General features: G+C 43.4%; 1 protein-coding gene across 12 annotated transcripts in view; it reads right to left on the bottom strand.

Annotated features, from left to right (window-relative positions):
• The window catches only part of ANKRD16 (ankyrin repeat domain 16), a 197,135-nt gene that overhangs the window by 28,167 nt on the left and 146,301 nt on the right, over positions 1–22,667 (bottom strand). For all 12 annotated transcript variants that reach the window (XM_069229280.1, XM_069229281.1, XM_069229283.1 and 9 more), the window contains 2 exons: positions 20,386–20,547; positions 11,333–11,411 (listed from right to left, as the gene is read on the bottom strand). In XM_069229280.1, coding sequence (XP_069085381.1) covers positions 11,333–11,411; positions 20,386–20,547 — 241 coding nt within the window. The remainder of the gene's footprint in view (positions 1–11,332; positions 11,412–20,385; positions 20,548–22,667) is intronic.

Genomic DNA, 22,667 nt, shown 5'->3' with positions numbered 1-22,667 from the left:
AAGGGCCAGTGTTAAAGTCAATGGAGCAATCTCGCATTCCTTTAGGCTTCATAGGGGCACACGGCAGGGATGTCCACTATCCCTGCTCCTGTTTGCCTTGGTCTTGGGGCCACTGGCTGAATGGATACGGCAGGATCCGCTAGTGTGGGGCATCAGGGAAGGGGACAACTGGGATGCCCGGATCTCCCTATACGCAGACGATGTCTTACTGTATGTCCCAAAACCATATCGTTCAGTGGACAGGCTACTGCACATCATACACACCTTTGGACAATACTCAGGATATCAAATGAATTGGGAGAAATGGAATGGTTTCTTACCTGTAACTCCAGTTCTCTCGTAGGGGTATTTCCATGATAGTCATAAGCATTGAATAGTTCCGCGCGCCTGCGGGGACCCCGGAGCACTGATGTGAAGTATATTCTTAAGTGCAAACACCAGCCGTTTAAAGAAAAGGTCTGTCAAAAAACACTTAAGAATAACATTGTGCAGCCTATGTGAACAGCTACACAGGCCAAATTGTTGAAAAGAAAATCAATAGTAGTGTAAATTCATGTTCAAACACCTATTTATTCTAGAAATGTAATAACAAATACATTCTCATACTTTATTTACACCTCTGATGAGAATAAAACAATGCAGGGCAGTGTAGCCCATAGGCTGCCATTATACAGAATGTAAATAGAGCTGTGCCTTTAAGAAAAGTAAAGTCTTCCTGTTTCCCATCATGCACAGCAAAAGGCAGTTGCCTCAGTTCTTTTTTGGAGGCTATTACCTGACATGAAGAAAAAAACAAAACATTTGTTGGAGTACCAACCTCCATAATATTCATGTTCTATGTCAACTCCACCGGGGAGGAGGGAGGGTTGCTTATGACTATCATGGAAATACCCCTACGAGAGAACTGGAGTTACAGGTAAGAAACCATTCCTTCTCTCGTAGGGGATTTCCATGTATAGTCATAAGCATTGAATAGAGTAGCAAGCCCATCCCCATAACCGCGGTGGAGTCGATATAAGAATACTGAGAAAAACATGAATCATGCAAACAAATTCTTGAGCAAAGCCTGTCCAACCTGAGCATCTGCCCTAGCGTCTGTATCAAGGCAGTAATGCTTAGTAAAGGTATGGACCGACCTCCAAGTGGCAGCCTTGCATATTTCTGCCAAAGGGACATTTCTCATCAAGGCTACAGTAGCTGCTTTCCCTCTGGTCGAGTGGGCTTTTGGTCTACCACCAAGGGATTTGTTTGCTAACTGATAACATAACATTATACATGAAACAATCCACCTGGATAAAGATTGTTTAGATGTGCCCAAACCTGTTCTGATTGGGCCATAGTTAATAAAAAGCTGTTGTGATTTTCGTAAGCTTTTTGTCCTGTCCAAGTAAAATTTCAATACTCTCTTTACATCCAGAGAGTGCAGAGTTCTCTCAGCAGGAGTAGCTGGATTCTGAAAGAAAGTCGGTAATGAAATTGTTTGGTTCACATGGAAGTCGGAGACTACCTTAGGTAGAAATTTTGGATGAGTTCTCATTACCACTTTTGCAGAATGAAAAACCGTGTAGGGTTCCTGAGCGCAAAGGGCCTGGATTTCGCTGACCCTACGCGCTGAAGTGATTGCCACCAGAAAAGCAGCTTTCCATGTGAGATGCTGCAGCGATGCCTTGTGTATCGGCTCGAATGGCGGCAGCATCAGACGTGATAAGACAACGTTCAGTTCCCATGGAGGAGAAGGCTTTCTAATGGGAGGAAAAACCTTTTTTAAACCTTCTAGGAAATCCTTAATAATCGGAATCCGAAAAAAGGAAGTTTGTGAAGGACTCTTTCTGTATGCTGTTATCGCCGCCAAGTGAACTTTTATTGACGACAGTTGTAAGCCCGATTTTGCCAAACTTAACAAGTATGGTAAGATAGATTGTTCCCCACAAGAAACCGGGTCAATGTTGTTGTGTAAACACCAAATGCAGAATCTCTTCCACTTGCTTGCATAGGCTGATCATGTGGAAGGGCGTTTTGCTTCCCTCAGAATTTCCATACAGTCCTGAGGTAAGTTCAAATGTCCATATTGCACTAGCTCAGGAGCCATGCTGCCAAACTCAACGATGAGGGGTTGGGATGAGATATCTGCCCTCTGAACTTCGTGAGAAGGTCCGGGCGATATGGTAGCCTGATGTGTGGTTTGAGTGACCGGTGAAGAAGGTCTGGGAACCACCACTGGCGTGGCCACTCCGGAGCAATTAGGATCATTTTGGTCTGAGCATTGGACAGCTTCTGGAGAACTGCCGGAATCAGGGGAAGCGGTGGAAAGGCGTAAAGAAATGCCCCTGACCAGCTTATCCATAGGGCATTCCCCAGTGTCCCTGGATGGTAATATCTGGAGGCGAAGTTTTGGCATTTTTTGTTTTCTGGGGTTGCGAATAGGTCTGTAGAAGGGGTACCCCAGAGTGCGAAAATGGAATGAACGACGTCGTCGTGTAGTACCCATTCGTGGTTCTCGCTTATTACCCGACTGAGGGCATCCGCTTGAACATTCTGGATGCCGGGCAGGTGAGTTGCCACTAGCGACAGGTTCCTGGCTAGAAGCCAATGCCAGATTGTCTGGGCCTCTCTGGATAAAATTCTGGACCTGGTGCCTCCTTGTTTGTTCACGTAGTACATAGTGGCCACGTTGTCTGTCTGAAGAAGGAGAGTTTCCGTTCTCAGAGAGGGAAGGAAGGCTTTGAGCGCAAGGTGGACTGCGCGAAGTTCCAGCAGGTTGATGTGATAGAGACTCTCTCTCTGTGACCACTCGCCTTGGACTCGAAGATGTTCCATGTGCGCCCCCCATCCGAGCAGTGACGCATCTGTTACGATGGTTTGAGATGGAGGTCGTTGTTGCAACGGAATCCCCACCAAGAGATTGCTGGGCAAACACCACCACTTGAGGGATTGTAGGGTGTGAGGAGACAGCAGGACTTTGTTCTCCCAATCGTCCCTCAGTTGACACCACTGATCCTCTAGATTTTCCTGCAATGGTCTCATATGGAGACGAGCATTGGGAACCAGATGGATACAAGACGCCATCGAGCCCAGTAGAGAAGCTATTATTCTTGCAGTGGCTTGAGGTCTTTCCTGCAGTTGTTTGCACTTTTGGAGAATCGATAACCGTCGTTCCTCCGAAGGAAACACCTTTCCTAGCTTGGTATCTACAATGGCCCCTAAGTAATGCAACCTCTGAACAGGTGTTGCTGTTGATTTCAGAAGATTGACTTGAAGACCAAGTTTTTGTAGCAGTTGTAGAGTCCATTCGAAATGCTGCTGTGCCTCGAGATAGCTGGAGGCCTTTATGAGCCAATCGTCTAGATAGGGATAGACGAATATTCGCTGTTTCCTCAAGTGGGCGGCTACTACCGCCATGCATTTGGAAAAAGTTCTTGGCGCTGATTTTAGGCCGAACGGTAGAACTGCAAATTGGTAATGGCGTTTTCCGACAGTGAACCTTAGGAATTTTCGATGTTTCTTGGTTACTGGGATATGGAAGTAAGCGTCGCAAAGATCTATCGCACATAGCCAGTCGCCCTGACGTAAATGTGGGTAAATTTGGTGTAAGGCTAACATCCTGAATTTTTCTTTGCGAATCCATTTGTTTGCTGTCCTCAGATCTAAGATGGGACGAAACTCTTGTTTGTCTTTTTTCTGTACAAGGAAATATCTCGAATAAATCCCCTTCCCATGTTGGCTGATGGGAACGGGTTCTATGGCTCTTTTTTGCAATAGGATATTGACCTCTAACTGCAGAGCTTCGAGATGGTGGTTGGCTGTTTTGGGTGGAACAGATGGTGGAGAACTGGTGAATCTGAGAGCGTAACCATGTCTCACAATATTCAATACCCAGGCGTCTGTTGTGATGCGTAGCCACTCGTCTAGATGATTTGAGATACTTCCCCCTACCGGAGTGGGTAACGGAGGAGGGGGAAGCAAAGATTCAGGGCCTAGACGTGGGAGCTTGTCGAGGTGTCTGGGTCTGAGGTGTTGAACGACCCCTTGTCGACCTTCTGGAGAAGCCCCTCTGATGCTGCTGCTGCTGCTGTTGCTGAGGGCGTGAAGACGACCAATGTGGAGCCTGATACCTGTGGGTGAACAGTCTTCTTTGATATGGGCGGAATCCCTTTCGCTGTTCTTTAGGTCGCTCTATGCCTACCGCTTTTAAGGTATCCAGCTCCGACTTCATTCTGGCCATCTCATCATCGGCATGAGAGCCGAATAAAGTGGAGCCTGAGAAAGGCAGGTTCTGTATCCTCTGCTGTGCTTCGGGTTTAAGCGATGTAAGCCGCAGCCATGCATGTCTCCTGAGCGCTATACCATGAGCATAGTTATGTGCGGATAGAGTTGAAGCATCTGCCGCAGCACTTATGATCTGGTTAGAAACCATTGCTCCCTCGCTCACGACCTCTAGGAAATCTTCCCTTTTGTCCCTAGGGAGATGCTCTGCGAACTGTAGTATAGAGTCCCAGAGGGATCGATCATATCTCCCTAATAAAGCAGTGGCACTGGCTGCTTTCATGGTGATAGATGCCGTCGAGCATACTTTTCTTCCTGCAGCATCGATCTTTCTGCTTTCTTTGTCTGGGGGAGCAGAGGAAGACGGTGACGTCGAATGCGATTTCTTCGCTGCCACTATAATTACCGAGTCTGGTACTGGGTCCGACCTCAAGAATAGAGGATCTTGCTCTGGTGGACGGTACTTTTTAATGAGTCTGGAAGGAGCAGACTTTGTTGTAGCCGGCGTGAGAAAAATGTCCATTGCTGGTTCAATAAGACCCGGAACCAGTGGAAGTAAAGGTCGTGAAGATGTCCTTTGATGCAAGGTCTCAAAGATTACTGATGTCGATTGGGCTGGAGCTGCTAGCGGGATATTCAGCTTGGTTGCCCCTCTCACTAAGACCTCCTGAAATGTGTTGACATCATCTATGGGAGACACTCTTGGGGATGGTGAGTCTGATAAGGTTGGAGAGTAGTCTTGTGTGGACGATGAAGAATGTCCATGATGTGATTGACGACGGTGCCTTGAGGTAGATGTACGCCTCGAGGAATAACCAGAACGCCCTGCAGATCGCGTTGGAGTCCTCGGAACAGGTTCTGGAGGAGGCGCCGGAAGAGGAGCCGTAGGTGTTACCGGCGTCTGTGGTAAAGGCGACTGCCTTTGTGAGAGCTGTGGTGATGCTGGAAGTAGGATAAGCGAGGCCGAGGATTCTGAGGTTGTATAAACCCTTCTAGGCCTCTTAGATGGTCTTCTCGACGTCGAAGCACTCCTCGACGTCGAACTGCGGTGACGCCGAGTGCCTCTAGACGTCGACTCGTCTCGCCGCTGAGAACCTCTCGACGACGAACCTCGACGTCGGTGCAGTGACGGTGAACGCCTCCGACGGCGAACACTCTCTCTCGACGGCGATCTCCCTCGCCGTGTCGACGGCGAGCCCGACTCGGATCTCCTTGGCGTGGACTGTGTTCGCCGTGTCGACGGCGACCCAGATCCTCTCGACGTCGGGTGTCTTCGCCGCCTTGACGGCGAAATAGCTGTCGACGGCGAACAATGTCTTTTTCTCGCCGGCGAAGCACTCCTCGACGGCGAACATGTTGGCGCCGTTCCCTGCTTCGACGTCGACGCTCTCGACGTCGTCGGAGATCTATGTCGTTTTTCAGCAGGTCTGGAAGGAGTCATGGAGGAAACAGGTTGAGCCCTGGTAGAAGTCTGACCTTCTCCTCGATCTGTAGTGGAATGGCCACTTTTTCTCCTGTCCTCTTTCGCCTGGAGTCGGATCTTCTCTCTGTCACGAAGGGTTCTTCTAGAGAAGGTTTTACAAATGTCACACGACTCCGGTTTGTGGCTGGATGGAAGACAAATTATACAGACCCTATGTGAATCTGTTTTAGCCTTCTTTCTTCCACAAGAAGGACATTTATCAAAAAGTGAAGGCATTTCTAACTAGAAAAACCTCAAAATTCTGTCAGAATTTAACAGAAATCAGTAGAAAATGATCACTCAAAGGTAAAAACGTCGAGTGAAAATTAAATTCAGAAGATATTTCAATGAATTTCTGTCACAAAAGCTTTTGTGAGGTAGAGCTCAATGCTTCAGGGTCCTGTCAGCAGGAGCCGGAAAAAAGAACTGAGGCAACTGCCTTTTGCTGTGCATGATGGGAAACAGGAAGACTTTACTTTTCTTAAAGGCACAGCTCTATTTACATTCTGTATAATGGCAGCCTATGGGCTACACTGCCCTGCATTGTTTTATTCTCATCAGAGGTGTAAATAAAGTATGAGAATGTATTTGTTATTACATTTCTAGAATAAATAGGTGTTTGAACATGAATTTACACTACTATTGATTTTCTTTTCAACAATTTGGCCTGTGTAGCTGTTCACATAGGCTGCACAATGTTATTCTTAAGTGTTTTTTGACAGACCTTTTCTTTAAACGGCTGGTGTTTGCACTTAAGAATATACTTCACATCAGTGCTCCGGGGTCCCCGCAGGCGCGCGGAACTATTCAATGCTTATGACTATACATGGAAATCCCCTACGAGAGAACCTGGGTCTTCCCGCTGAGTGGAAGCAAGAGCATTTTGCCACCTGGATGTGGGATCCCCCTGAAAGAAGAGGGATTTGTATATCTGGGAATATATATCGCTAGAAGCCCTGAGGCTTTTCTCAAGAGACATTTATGCCCATCTGTGGGACAATGTGGTGCATTGGCGAACGTTCCTGACATCCCTAATGGGCGTGCGACCCTGCTCAAAATGATGACCCTTCCTCGACTACTGTACATCCTTCAAAACACCCCATATCCAGTGTCTAAAGAGTTCTTTAACAAAATCCACAGGGAGATGTGCATCCTTCTCTGGGACGGGGGCAGCTGGCGTATTGCATTACATAAGCTTCAGAGAGGGGTCGACGAAGGAGGATTGGCGATCCCAGATTTCCGGGCCTATTACTGGGCAGCCCAATTGGTCGCAATGAGCGAGTGGGTATATGCAGGTAGTGATGAACTAGCATACAGGGTAGATAGAGCGGCAATGGGGGAGAGCGGATACCTGGCAATATTGTATATTAAGAAAAGTGCGAGCATGGAGAGAGGTGACAAATACCATGGGATGGGGGAAACACACTAACAAATGCAACCCCGCTTTGGACTAGTGACCAATTGTGTGATGTGGGAAGATTGGAAGGCTTTAAAAGATGGGAATCTTATAGGTATAGAGCGGTTGGGGGATGTGTGGAGAAATGTCAAATGTATTTCCTTTGAAGAGCTCCGTACTGAATTCTCCATGGCAGACTCAGAGAGATATAAGTACCTCCAGATGGCACATGCACTCTGTCACCACAGAAAGGAAGGAGAATTCCCCCCAGATACCTCTCCGTTAGAAGACAGACTGCTACTGAAGCCACTTCCAGGCAAGGCAGTATCTGAATAACACCCAGAACGCTCTGCATACACTTCGAGAGGCCTGGGAAGGAGACATAGGTGCTCTTAGTGAGGTGGACTGGCAGGAAGCCCTACAGAGCCCCCGGGAGGTGGGAATCCTGGCCTGATTTCGCCTGATACAGTCAAGGCTTTTACATAGGTCATATTGTTCCAAAGCCTTACTACACTGTATGGGCTGCAGTGATTCTGATCTGTGCTGTAGGGAGTGTGGCCTGGTGGGGACATTTTTCATACTCTATGGAGTTGCCCAATCATTCGGGGTTGCTGGTCCAAGGTAGCATGGGTGCTGACCCGAGTGACAGGCCTGGCGGTGCCGATGGAGGCCAGCTGGCACATCCTAGTTATCACAGGGGAGGAAAGATGGTTCAGACACCAAACAACATGGTTGAGGCTAGCAGCAGGAGTGGCCAAAAGGGACACAGCCAAAGCATGGGGCGCAAGTGAGCCCCCTTCAATTAGAGAATGGAAATATAACATGGATTGGTGCCATCAAGTAGAACAGGAGATCTATAAAGGCCGGGGCTGTTGCAAGAAATACAATAAAGTTTGGTCCCTATAGCGTAATTATAGAAGCATATGAACACATATGTGACATAATGTATGGCAAGGTACCTTATCGGTGCGGGGGCTGGGAACATTGGTGCTACTGTTCCATGATCACTGAGAGACCACATGTTAAATAGTAAATGAACTAATTTACGGATATGTTGGATTGCAATATTGTGCCTTTCTTTCTCTCAAAGCAAAGTTTAAATCATATAATGATGATGATATAGGATGTATTCTGAGCATATGTATATTTAAATAAAAAGAGTTAAAGAAAAAAGTATTTTATTGAGTTTTGTCAACATACATATCACACTTGCAGACCCATGTTCGCCCTCCCTCCTCCAAGTTGCCATGGAGTGGACAGCTGCATCCTTGCATTACACAGCCGCTTCTGCATACCTATTTCTCCAAACATCTACAGGAAACATGCAGTGCGATTGTGCAGATGGCATTCAACAACTAACAAAGAACAACTAACAGTCCTGCTAGAAATGGCAGGATATTGCATCATGTAAGGTGATGTTGGTGGGTGGTGTACGTAGTGGAGCCGTTTGTTTAAGATCGTTGCTTGTGGTGGGTGACAGGTAAGGGCCCGCAGTAGGCTGGGTCTCAATACGCATGTTGCGGGTGCATCACCTATGTGTGCTCATATGGTGTTTCCCTATAATCCACCTGGCGTCGTACAATTCCCCAGTTCCTTAATTGAGTGATGTTGGTCAGGATTCCAGGTCTCGGCCCAACCCTGGGCTGTAGTCCCATGTAACCACTCGCTACAATGCAGGCCCACACACAGAGTTCCGCAAGCCATTTCTGCAAATCAGGGCCTTCAGTGATGTTCCAGGGTAGTGTTTTATGACATCTGGATAGTGTGAAAAATAAATCTATGAATTTATTTGTGACTGCTTATGTTTTCCGTCTTGTGAACAACCCTAGTAGGCATGCTCCTGCAGTTTCGGTGACCTGTCGTCCCGCTGCTATTGATATTATCTCGACCACCCCAGTCCAGTAGGGTTGTAAAGCCGGACAGTCCCACACCATTAGCATAAATGCAGTACTGATCTTGCCATAGCTAGGGCAGTTCGACCCACATTGGAACACATTAGGTTTACTCATATCTGCTCTGTGGAGGTAGTAATAATGGATTAATTTAAAACGCACATTGCGTTATCCTGTTGGGGTATACATCAATATTTTAGTACAGTCTGTGTTGTTAATCTGCTCACTCAGGTCCTGTTTCCAATGCTCTCAGCTCTGCTTTAGCCTGTTCCTGCAGCGCCTTGTATTAAACATTGCATGTCGGTTTCCGGAAATTCACAAATGCACTGCAGACCCTTATGCTCCAGAGGTTCCGTTAGACCCGCTTGCCACCACTGTTGTGTGGTTGTAGTGACTGCACCATGCAGCAAGAAACCGCTTGCCGGAGGTCCATATTGCCCTTGCAGGCTCTTAAAACCCCTTACCCCACACCATTTATGTATAGGTCACCCAATGTAGTCAGTCCCAGCTCAGCCAGTTTCTGAGCCTGCTCTAGTTGATGCCGTGTGGCTCGGCAAGCAAAGTCTCTCGCAAGAGCTTTCGGGCATACGGTGCACGAATCTGTGTGCAGTGGAGTGCCCTCTTCCATGATAGTGCAGGGTTGTTACCAGAATCCCCCTCGTAGGCTTATGTGGGAGGCTCGCCAGGTCAATCAGCAGTTGTCCCACCTCACTCTCCAGTGGGACATCCTAGTATCCCAAAAGTGCACTCTCCAGCAGGCTGCCCACTGTAGCTTTGCCGCTAGGTAATATAGCTCAAAATGTGGCACCTCCTATCCCCCCTCTGAGGTGGGTAGTTTCGGCTTCACTAAAGCCACTCGTTTCTATCTGATGCCCTACACAAGAGTAAAGCATCTTCAATTATCCAAAACTCTTTTTTTTAGAGATTTCTATGGAGTGTGCTGTGAAGTGGCAGAGTAACCTGGGGAGGATTTCCATCTTGATCAAAGGTATTCTGCCCATAACTGATAATGGCAGTGTCAGCCAGTATCTCACTGCAGGTCGTAGGGAAGCTATAACGTTGCCATTCAGCAACTGTTGTGGTGTGTGATATATGCAGATACCATGGTATTTTATCATGTATGGTGCCCACCACAATTAATTCCCCAAAACTGTATGCTTAGGTCCCCTGGCAGCACTCCAGAGAGGAAACGCACAGGATTTCTACCAAATGACCATCAGTCTTGAAGTTTTTAAAGTTACTCCAGTGCCCCAATCACCCCCTAGACATCTAAAGCCTCCCCTTGCACGTATAGGAGCATATCATCGGCAAATAGGGACAAGTAGATGGGACCCTCATTAATTCTGAGTCTTCGGTACTGCATACAGTGTTGTAGCACATTAGCCAAAGGTTCTAATGCCATTGCAAACAGCACTGGTGATAGTGGGCAACCATGACTGATGCCTTGTCCCCTTATGTAGCTGTCAGACACAATGCAGCCCATTTTCACCCAGGCTACCAAGTTCATGCAAAGTAATTTGGTCCAACGAATCCACTGCCCAGACCCATTCCTGACATGACACCATACAGGAAGTCCCAAGACAGTGAGTCGAAGGCCTTTTCAATATCTATTGCCAACTCAGCGTGTGTGTATGATTGTGTATGTGTGCACATGTGGGGGTGTAAATGTGTGTGGGGGGCAGGAGAGGGAGGTGGAGGACTCTCTGGAGGGGAGCGGGTGAGACCTCTATCAGTTCTATCAGATAGTTCTTACCGCCATGGTTTGCGTGGTGGTACGCTTGCCACAAAAAACATGGCAGTAGGCGGGGTCATAATCCCGATGGTGGGATTGTAACGGCCTCCGGGCGCGTCTGGAGACCAAAGTCTCCAGCCCAGCGGCCGTTACCACCCTGGTGGCCGGAGTGGTACATTGGCAGTTTGGCTTGAGCCAAACCGCCAATGTCATTATTTGGGAAAAGGTACCGTCAGCCTGTTGGCAGTACCTTTCCCGAAATTACCGCAGACCGCCAGGGTCGTAATGGGGGCCAAAGTATCTTACAGAGCAGAGGATTATGCTCCAGGCTGCTATACCACAGGGAAACCACCCCCGCTATCAATAGTCTGATAATGTATCCATGTGAGCACAGATACTGGGTTAACTGCTGTGTTACAATTTACTTCTTTGGCTATAACAAACTTGATTTGCTCAGCCACACTATAGTCCCGAATGACCCAATGCACAGAATGTTTAACAAAACAGAACACAAAGCAAGAACAATTAAAACACACACAATCACAAACACAAACAATTAAAGTGAATACAAAATATCTATCACTTACCAGATCGTTGTTTCCCATCCCTCGCATGAAGATCTGCACCAAGGGACAACAGTAATGAGATTGTTCTCAAATGCCCTTCCTTCATTTGAGAATGATGGAGGAAAATAAAACATAACATTTACTTAAATCAAAAGACAGTAAACAGGGAATATATGCATGGGTTTAAACATTGTTAGAACACTAAAAGGTAGGACTTTTCAGGTTAGTGTAAATATAAGGCCAAAGTAAGAAAGTCTGAATCTCTAAGAAGAGTAAACAAATTCCTCGATCTATTTGTGCACTAGACAGACTAACACGAACTGCATCAAAGTGAAGCAGAAGTTAAATTCAATTAAAATGCTGACTGGTAAAAACGCAATTCTCATCCTGTCTAGCTCTCCAAATGACACAGATCATCTCATTTTGTTTAGCTGAATCCTCGGATGCGAAAAGCAGGCATGCCCATGAAGCACCTCACTGAATTTAACAAATCGTACGTAGTGGAGAGGCTTCAGCAGGACAACTGGGGATTTGAACCAACATTAATCATAAAAATTCCTATCTTTCGTTTTATTTATGTTTAATGTCAACATGTATTCATAAAATCATAGGTGCAGAAGAAGAGACACATTCTTGTTGCAATTCAACCCTAGACTGAATTTGTCCCCTGATGGAACTTTGTGCCACTTGTATAAATGAAAAGAAATTCAACCTCAGCCAACTGGAAAATAAAATGCAACAAAAGTACATCAGAACATTTGTCTAAGAAGGGAGGATGGACTGAAGTACTTACTGACAAGAATAGGTCGGTTAGTGTAAGGTTTCTGCCGGAGGTGCAACCCGGGGCTCAGACAGCAGAGATGTGATGGTTTATACAAGTTTTAGTAGAGCAGGTGAACTATCAGTTTAGCTGACAGAGTACATGCCAGCTAAACTCTAAATAACACTTCCAACCGCTGTTTAATTCCTGGGTTATGGTCCTGGGTCAGTAATGCAAACAAAATCACTGTACTTGTAACTGCTTATTGCTTTTCTTGAATCCTCCTTCAAATTCATTACCCTTATCCCTTCTGTTTTACTGATCAAATCACAACTGCCCTCACATGACCAAGCAGTCTGAGGAGAATAGCTGCTGCCTGCAGTGCTTTCCAATATCCAAAAACTAATTCCACAATCTCTGTTGGTGCTCCGAAATCACAGGAAGGAGACTAGCAACCCAATGTTACTGATGAATTTTGGCACTTGAAGAAGCAATCCTCGTGCTTTAAGCAGTATTCTCAATTTAAAAACCATCACAAGGCTTACTGAGCGCTACCCTAAACATATCAGGCATTACTTCAGGCCTACTCTGCATTATCCAAGGAATAAACATAAAGCTGAATCTTCTAATACTAAGTAGCAGCCTCAAAAAAGTGACAGCATTTTCGCATTTCCACTAACATGATCTTAATAACAGTACCCTAGCACGTTGAATAGTAAGCATTCTATTATTATTCGATGTAGCACAGAAGATACCGACATCATTATTAAGGTGCACCACACCCTGGCATACAATGGCAGTCGTATTGCTATTTTTCTTTCAGGCCCAGGAAGTTTGATAAAGAAATTAACTGGCAAATAATTCGTGCTAGGCATGAGATTGACAGTGATAGTATGTAAAACAGGATATTTCTACAGGAATACTGCTCATCTGAAGGGCCTTCATCCAATTTAGGAAAATAATCAGTTAGTGTGCCTCACTTATTTTAGTGGCAATTTCCCTGTAGGTGACGGCTCCCAGTATTCTATCTTTCAACTGTATCAAGTATTTTAGTGGTTAGAAATGCTTTGAAGGATACTTTTCAATTTGTAGCATGGGTGACCCTGCTCAATAGAGAACCCTGCACAACAGTATGGGTCAACGGTACAATGTCGGCCACATTTCGTATCAGGCCGGGTACCAGACAGGGTTGACCCTTATCCCTGCTCCTATGTGCACTCATATTGGAGCCCCTGGCCTTGCGATCCTTCTGAAAAGGGTTTCAGGGCTCCAGGATCCTCCCTGGCGGAGGAAAAAGAATTGCTGTACGTGGATGACATACTCCTATACTTAACCCACCCGAGCACTTCGATCCCTGAAATGTTCCAGGAATTTGAGACCTTTGGTATCCACTCCGGTAATACCATAAATTGGAACAAATGAGTCCTTTATTGAAATCACTTATCAGAGATGGAACATGGTGCTCTATGTACAACGGCAGGATGCTGAGAGTGTCCCAAGTGGGTTTTAAATACCTGGGCATTTATGCAACACTAAACTCCGAGAGCAGTATAGACCGCAACACTGGGAAAGTATTATCAGAGTTTCATGTAGATGCACAGCACTGGAAGATGCTCCCTCTCACAATAATGGATAGAGCGGCCATGTTCAAAATGGTTACCCTCCCCAAATTTCTCTATGTCCTGCAAAACAGTTATCACAAGCTCCCAGAACAAATCTTTACTAAAATTGACAGAGTTAAGAAGGCTACTGTGGAATGATATGCACCCCAGAAAGTCTTCAGACGTTGCCGTGGAGTTCCTATAATGGAGGGATTGCCCTGCCCAGTATTAGAGCATACTACTGGGCGTCACATTTAATGGTAACAAAACAACTGGGGTCATGCAGAGGGGGACCTCCCTACATATGCACTAGGGAGGGCGTAGTTTAGAGACTTTCCCTATCTCCACTATCTCTTCAGGGGAGGGGAGTAAGGAGCTTCCTACCCGCAACACAAGTTGCAATTGAGGTGTGGCTCAAGGCAAATAGACACATTGGTTGGGCAGACACAATCACCTGTGAAACTCTGTTATGGGTGGGTAATAAGCTTAAGGAATTCCATAAATTAAGAGGCTTCTGTGACTGGGACACCATCGGAATCTCCAAGGTCGCAGATATATTAGAGTGAAGGAAACTAATTCCCTTTTCCTTACTACAGCAAGAATTTCAGCTCCTAGATACACAAAGCTTCAGATACCTTCAACTTCAACATGCATGAAGAACTGAATCAATCCCATCTAATCTCTCGGAATACTCACCCTTAGAGGGTAGACTGTTGATGGGGGAAAATAGCTGTGAAGGCGGTCTCATCTATATATAGAACTCTTAATAATAATATACCGGACACTTTACAGAAACTTAGACGAACCTGGGAAGCAGAAATAGATGAATTGGAAGATGTGGATTGGGAGGCTGCCCTCATGTTTCCTAGGGAGGTAGTGATCAAATCCAGGTTGCAACTTATTCAGCTAAAAATACTACATCAAATTACAACAGAGCGCACCTTCATAAAATGGGATGGGTGACATTCTTCAACTGTGTCAGAAGTAGAGGTAAAGGAGGAGTCTTTCTCACACACCCTCTGGACTTGCACGGCCACATGGCCCTACTGGCAAACACTACTAGGCCAATTGGGGAGGTTACTCGAGGCTGTGCTGCCAGAGGACCCTAAGTATGTCTTCATGGGCTCTGCTGCAACATAGCCTTCCCCCCCAAAAAAAAACAATTGGCATTCTGTACAAGAGAAACTTAGCAAAGTACTGGGGGGTCCTGAGACACCGACAATGACTGAATGGAAAAGAGGAATGGATTTGTACATAGCAGCGGAGAAGCTGGTATCAAAGAGCAGAGGATGTCCACGTAAATTGTGGAAGATATGGGGTGACTGGATCACATATTACAACCTTGATCCACAAACTATGCTAATTCTGAACAACAAGACTGATGATTGTAACCTAATCTGCTTACATGTCCATATTCATTCATAATGTTACTTGCTATGCCTTGCTCTCACTCGTTGTCTCCAGTTACGTTTGGGAAACACGTTTATGAGATGACTGTTTTGTACCTAAAACACCTAATAAAAATAGATATTAAAAAAAGAAATGCTTGGAAGGCGTATCCTGACCCCAAACTGGAAAACTGTTCCTTTTCCTCCGCCCCTCTCTGGAAAAACATATTTCTGTTGGCACAGGATTTATGATGGGAGTTTACTATTTGGTATTCTTCACAAGTATTTAGTGCTGTGCATCCAATGTTCCCACTTCACAATTTGTGAACATTTTTCTGATGACTACTGCTACATTACTAGGATGGTGGGGATAGACTTAGCTGCACTGATGGGGTGGATGGGTCCTAGTAGCTTAGTGTGTTCCTTAGCTGTCACTCCTGAGACGTTCCTTCTCTTATCTCTGTTGGGAAATGAGCAGGGAAAAAGATAAAGTCAAAGACACACAAAGCTCACCTTGGTGTCAGAATTTTCTGGAGTACATGTTTGAAAAAAGAAATAAGGAGTCGGGCTGCCAGCCAGAGTGAGGTGTAGAGGCAATAAATAAGAATAAAAGATGAACCCAAGAGTCTCCTCCATATGAAACACAGTAAACAAGACTGCTCCCTTTTTAGCTGCAGTGTTTAATACGTGAGGAGTTAGAGAACAAAAGCTCCTCGTGTTGCGATGCCTCCTGTAAAGCTTGCTTCAAGACATACACAGTGTTTTGCTAGATGTTTTGCATCACTGAGCTTGATGAAAGAGGTGGTTTTGTACGGTAGGCAACTAATGAGATTACTTAGAATTTGGCAGATGCAGGTCGTTCTCCCAAAAAATTGTTGGCTGTCACTTCTGTCCAATTTAAAGAGTACATCTTAGTGACACCCTACACATTACCTTATCTCCAGTTTGTAAATGAGCATACACCCTAAATTTGGTATGTACAGGTCGGTTTTAGGTGGATGTCCCACATCCATCAAATTCTTAATGGCCTACGGGTCACTTGTTTGAAGAAAAAAAAAATATAGGTTTCTGGGACCTTGTTTCCTACAGAAATAGGGAACAATTGACTTGCCCCAAGAATCATAAGTAGTGCCACCATTTTCAACCTTGTAAAGCCAGCAATCCATAACTTACAACTCCCACAAAACCTAGACCTAAAAGTAGGAAAAACTATGGTCAGAAGGTTGGTGTGATGTTTTTCATTAGAAGAGGTGGTCTTAGCCCACAGGGCACAAACATCTGGAAGGGTCATTACCCTACACGGTACCAATAGAGTTCTGTAGAGGAAGTCCAGAGATAAGAGGGTCACCCTGTGTCCTGAACATAATTAATGAGTTTAGCAAAGGCGCTGAAGTACATTGCTCCTGGTTAGCAGAGGAAATCATACCCATATTAAAAAATTGGCCATTGGATAATCCAGCTGAGTAAGACCTAATTAGTTTGACCAGTGACCATATGTGGGAAGGTTTTCTAGACAAGACTAGAAAAAAGGTTAAATTCAAACAAAATATTATTTTTTAATTCCAAGTAGGTTAATTATCCCTGCGACAAGGCTTTTCAACTCAATCCCTCAATCATAAAATTCTCCTATATGTTGCTTTTATTATCCTAAAGAAACCTGAATTAAATTCTGTGACATATTGGCATGTCCTATGTCTTTTAAAGAGCCATAAAATCCATGTATTATACCAACCTCGACAGAATACTGTGGGGCTCAAATGGTGAACAAATTGATGATTTTATTTCACTGACAAAACAGGAGTTAAATGTGTTTTTTTTTTTTAGCCCCATCAATTTTCTCTCTTTATATAAATTATCTGGCTTAAATTCTGACCTCACATAAACTGATGCTACATTACTGGAAGGAATGCTGGTTGCCAGCCTATTCTTCACTGCTGCAGCTCTTGGCTCTAAAACCCCTGAAGGGCTTTTCCTTCTTTTGGAAACTGTTGACATTTTTCAGAAGACGCAGGTCTGATAATGGAAGGAAAATGAGGGCCCCTCAAACATTTAAGTTAAAATCTAAGAGGGTATTTGAACAAATCTGATTCCAAAACGCAATTGATTTTGATTACTTTGAACTTTGCTTCAAGAAGGATAGGAAATAGCAAAGTCAAATCGCCAATATTACAGGTTCTCTCTCTCTAACAATTGTGGCCATTCTCCCTTACATCCTGCCTTGAATAAAAATGATGGTAAAGGCTCTCTCTGAGCTGAAACCATGTTAATTCTACAACATGGTCTGAAATTGAAATCTCTTTTTGAAAAGGTTTCGTGGGTTCCCAATACCAATATATTTAGCCCTTGACAGAATAGCATTGCCCAAATATTTTAAATAAAACCAATACTATTACTGGTCAAACTCTGGGCAACAACAGTGCATGAACCATACAGGATGGCAATAAAAGATTGCCACACAAAACATCGCACTCCTCGATCTGGAACAATGGTTGGTGGTCAATTTCCCTTGACACCTTGCCTGTCCCAGTTGATAAGGCAAAAAACCTTGGAGTGATTCTTGATACAAAGCTCTTGCTTAATGGGCAGGCCAGTCACACAGTTGCTACATGCTTCTGGCTTATTGGAAGGTTGAAAAAATATTTTCTTTCATTTCTGTCTTGGAAGCAGGTTACAGTGGTACTGGCCATACCCAGAATTGATTATTGCAAAGCTCTCTATCTGGATTCTAACATCAGTACCCACGCAAACCTGCAGGAGTTACCAAACACTCTTGCTAGGGCTGTTCTGGATATTCCTAGTTGTCTATCTGCATCAGCAAGGCTAGATGAGCTTCATTGGCTCCCTATTAGAAAAGGTATAAAAATGAAGGCCCTCTGTATGGTACACAACGTTCTGCCCATCGCAATCTGGTTATTATACCCAGAGTACGTAAGGCGAGATGGAGTGGCATAGCTTCTTCAGTTCTCTGACTTCTATTAAAGGACAGTTGCAATACAGGAAAGCATTGAAGACCTGGCTGTACACTGCATAGGGTTCTTTCTTTTGACTTCATAGCTGTGATCTACCGCTGGATTGTGTGGCCAACGGTAACTACAGTGCCTCGACGTCTACCGGCTTTTGTTGCGCTGTATACATTTAAAATTAAATCAAAGCATGTTTAAACAGGACTGAAAAAAGTAAACTGATGTGACCTTTGGCTATATTTGAGATCTATTCCATAAAGACTAGTGCTACATACTAAGAAGATAATTGTCAGTGGTTTGGGTGCCAATTACAATGCTATTAATGACAAATGCTCTCAAACCCAAAGTCTATTGATAAAGTGGTATATTTAAAATATCTGCAGTGGCTATGATTTCATAAAGCAATTCTTTTCTTTGTGAAAAGCCACAACATTAGTTTCCTCATTTGCAAAAAGATATGGGGAAAAGTTCATGCCATCTAATTTCCTCAATTTCTGCCACATTAAAAACTGTGTTACACCTACATTTGTTTTGTGATACAAAGTTTTTAAATATGCATTGCATTTTTCCTTATTAATATTCTTGGACATTCTATCTAATGTATTTTTAAGACATGATTTTTTTGAGCATGCTGAAATAAATCATTAATGGCTGACGGACAGGTCAAAGTCTTTTGTATGAAAGAAAGTTATTAGAAACACATATGGCATAATGTAAAAACACATAGTTAGAGAAACGGGTAGTAATCAGAAATACAGGATACAATGGACAAGGTCCCTTCTCTGCTACTGTTCGCAAATATACCTTATGTAAAATCAAAGAAAAAAGCCTGTCAAATACTTAAGGACGACCACAAGCATCTGTTGTAGAAACTCAAAGCCAAAAAAACTAAAAATACTTTCAAAGGGATAAACCATTAAACATGGCCACCAAATACCACCTTCACAATAATAATTATCAATAGTAATAATAATAATAAAAACAGACCTCACACTCCAAAATAAATGAGAATATTAATTTTAACACTGCAAATAAATATTTAACATTAAAAAATACGGAAGAAGGTGAAGCCCTTCTGACACCAAAATAATAGACAAACAAAGCAGCATTTGAAAATAAAAACTTTTTAAAAATGCTTCTAATTCAGCGACGTTTAACTTTTTAACTTGTGTACCCCCTGAAACACATGCCTAAGCAATTTCTACGACTGAACCTCAAAACAGTACAAAAGCAAGTACACATCAAATACACAAATTTTGAAATATTCTATTTAATTCACAAACCAAAGGTATGCAAAAACTGACATTTTAATGGGAAGAATTAGTTTTTCAAATACATTTTTAACATCAAGTTTCTGACTGCTTCCCATTTACAAAGAGCTTAAAAATGTTAGATTTTCAATTTTGTTTTTTGTGTACATATACATTATTAATCTGCTGATATTATTTGGACCTCCTTAATAGATGTTGCAGGACCTCAGTGGCCTGCGGACTCCAGGTTCAAGAAGGCCTGTTCTACTGTACTTGTTTTTAGCAAGTTACAAACCACCAGGAACTGAAAGAATAGATGCATTATAACGAACGAGTTAGATGATATTTGGACTTTTCGTTAAAGTCAGTATTAAATAAAAATATTTTTCTTTAAAAAGAATTCTGGGGAAGTGTAAACTGAATCTATGACTCGCTGTTAATTTGTAGGGTCTCTGTTGGTTCCAACAGCCTATCTGCCAGCTAGCTCACAACCAAGTGATCACTGGACCAGAAATACAATACGAGCCAAGCCCTGATGCTTGTACCAATGTCTCTATATCCAAACAGACATAACCTCATGTTTTTAGCTTCAAAAATACTTAAACACAGTGCATCTTTGAACAGTCAGATTCTACTAACTACATAGTGTGCATCAAATTAATGACATTGCGCTATGCTTATGCTCTTTCTCAGTTCCTCTGAGACATAGTCCCAAGAAACCAACACTAGTCTGACTTGATTTTTTTTTATTTTATAGTCCTTGGGGAAATATCTGGATATTTTTCTGCAATCCTAACTGAGAGCGGCAGTAGAATACATATCATTTGTGTTCTATGCACAACCTGTACCCCACCATATAATTTGCACGTGCTACATGTTTTGGTCTCTGTTCAATGTGTACCATCTCTACTATTGGTGTTCTCACTACTTGATGTTCTCTTTGTGCAATGTCATATCAGTACTCAGACAATAAAACTGCTTGGTGCATACCAAATGCAGTCTTGACCTCAACATGATGTACGCGTAGCATTGAGAGTACTTCACATTTCATAGTGCAGTGTCAAAGAGGAACCTTAGCACAAATTCAAAGTAAACAAGTGACAGCTACAAACCTTGGCTGCATAATGCAGTGCAGTAAGCTGGATAGGCGTTGCCCTCTCGTTCACGTTGACACCAAGATCAGACACCAAGAAATCGATTGCTTCATCTTGTCCTGTAATTGCGGCTTTGTGTAAAGCCTGATCTCCAAGTGTATCCATGGTGGTGAATGATGCCTGGAAGCACAAGAAAATGTGTTACGATCAGTGAAACCCCAAGTAATTTTTTTTTTAGAAATCCACGTTTTCAATTCGACAAACCTTTATGTACGAAACAATGTATGTTATTCTGTTACCTCACTGTAACACTTACATTTTTGTATTGTCTTCACCCAGTGCTTAATTTGTAAATAAAAACGTGCCGGTGCCCAAAGCTCTCCTCTTAAACATGCGGCTGCTGCAATTAAATGTACGAACACAGAATACTGAGGCAGCGTAATTCTAAAGCCATATCGGGCCTTTTCAATCCATTTAAAGCCAATCCCTGCCCTTCAGCTCACTCTTGCAGCTTTCTCCCATTGTGATGCTTTTTCGTTTTTCTCTTCCTGCGTCTTTCTCATATGTGCCTTTTGTTTGCAGTACATGCTTGAGGCCGAAAATTAAGCGCCGGCCCTCAAAAATTAAGCACTACTTCCACCCAAATGTTTTTACCGTCATAGTTTGACTACTAAATCAAATACAAATAGGGCAAAACATGTCTGTAAATTAACCATTTAGTGTTTTTAAACAGTTGACAAAGTTATGCTTAAAGGGTGAATACTTTCTTACCTGAGTTATTTAGGTACACAGAAGGAAGATCTCGGACCTTGATGCGCAAACAGAAAAACACAAATTCCAGGCTGCTTTTCATCAGGAAAGTGCCTTCTGGTAAAAATGCAACCTCAAGCATGCTCTCTAAAAGCATTCACTCTTAACATTTGAAAAGCATATGTATGTAAATGCCTGCACATATGGTGATTAAGCAACACAAATTTGGAAAATGAACTGCCATGTCTGTGACATCTTTTGAATAAAGCACCTTTTTTAATGCAGATCGTTTACCTTACAGGAACACAGACATTTAAAACAGCTGACCAAAAGGGCCAAATGGGGGTGGGTATAGTGAAGGAGAGCACAACTCTCAACAACAAATCTGCTTAACATCTCAAGACACATTCTCTAGCTCACAGGCTCCTTCTACTGAAGAAAGACCCAGAACAACCATAGAGTTCTTTACTTATATAATGAAAGCCATTGTAAGCATCTATAAAATCTAGAGGCTGAATTATATTTTCAAAGATTGCTCTTACTGCCACATTGTGAACCTGCTGAAGCTTTTTAATAGGTTTTCCTGGTAGCACTGAATAATAGGAGTTGACAGAGTCCAATTGTGCATTAGATTCTGCCTTAGCATCTACAGCCCTCAAATGTATTTCTGAAATGTAAATATATAGGGATTTTGTTAACTGTTGCAATAAACAGCCCTTCATCTCGGCCATTAATTAGGGACAGTAAGAACATCTATGTGACCGCTTCACGTTTTAAATAATTGAAAATAGCAATAAACATGTGAAAGATGGTCTGTTAACAGTGTCAAAGAGTAAACGAGATTAGGCTCATCTCGGCGCAGCACTTGCAGCTTTTGGTCTGTTTGAGATACAAACACGTTTGCTGAAATCTGCAAATTAATCAGTAGTTGATGTCAAATAATAGCAACACAGACATTCTGCAGCCAGTGAATCACATAGTGCAGCGACAATACCTATAAGTGCCTTCAATCCTCAAACAGGGAGAGACTGCTGCCAGTCAACCTTATATCGGTGTCATTCACCCATTCATCAGTAGGGTCCAAATCTGTGCTAGTGCATTTCAACTCCAAACACATAAGTGAAGCCATTCTCGTTTGGTGCCTTTCATTCATCAATCTGTGCCTTCCAATCTTCGATTTCTGCCTTCCAAAACTCACATTTGTGTCCTACATACCTTCACTGGTGTTTTGGAACGATTATCTGATACATTCAACCTTATATTGAGGTTTTCCCCCCACTGATTGTTGCCTTCCACAAAATGTATTAGTTGCCTTCCAACACTCCAATGATACATTCAAATGCTCAGTTGTTCTGTTTCAACTTCCGGGACCACGCAACCTTCTGTAAGGGTGGACATTAGTGGAAACCGTGTACAGTCGATAATAAAAATGAAATAAGATCAATTATATTTTCCTTAAACATCTTGCTACGTTTTGACAGGTTATGTTATGAGGATTTGTACAGTGCACTTATAACCTAAGGGGGTATACTAGAAGCAAAACGAAGCAC

Source organism: Pleurodeles waltl, chromosome 4_1, assembly GCF_031143425.1.
Source record: "Pleurodeles waltl isolate 20211129_DDA chromosome 4_1, aPleWal1.hap1.20221129, whole genome shotgun sequence".
Classification (NCBI taxonomy): Eukaryota; Metazoa; Chordata; class Amphibia; order Caudata; family Salamandridae; genus Pleurodeles; species Pleurodeles waltl.
This window is presented reverse-complemented; position numbering and strand designations above follow the sequence as displayed.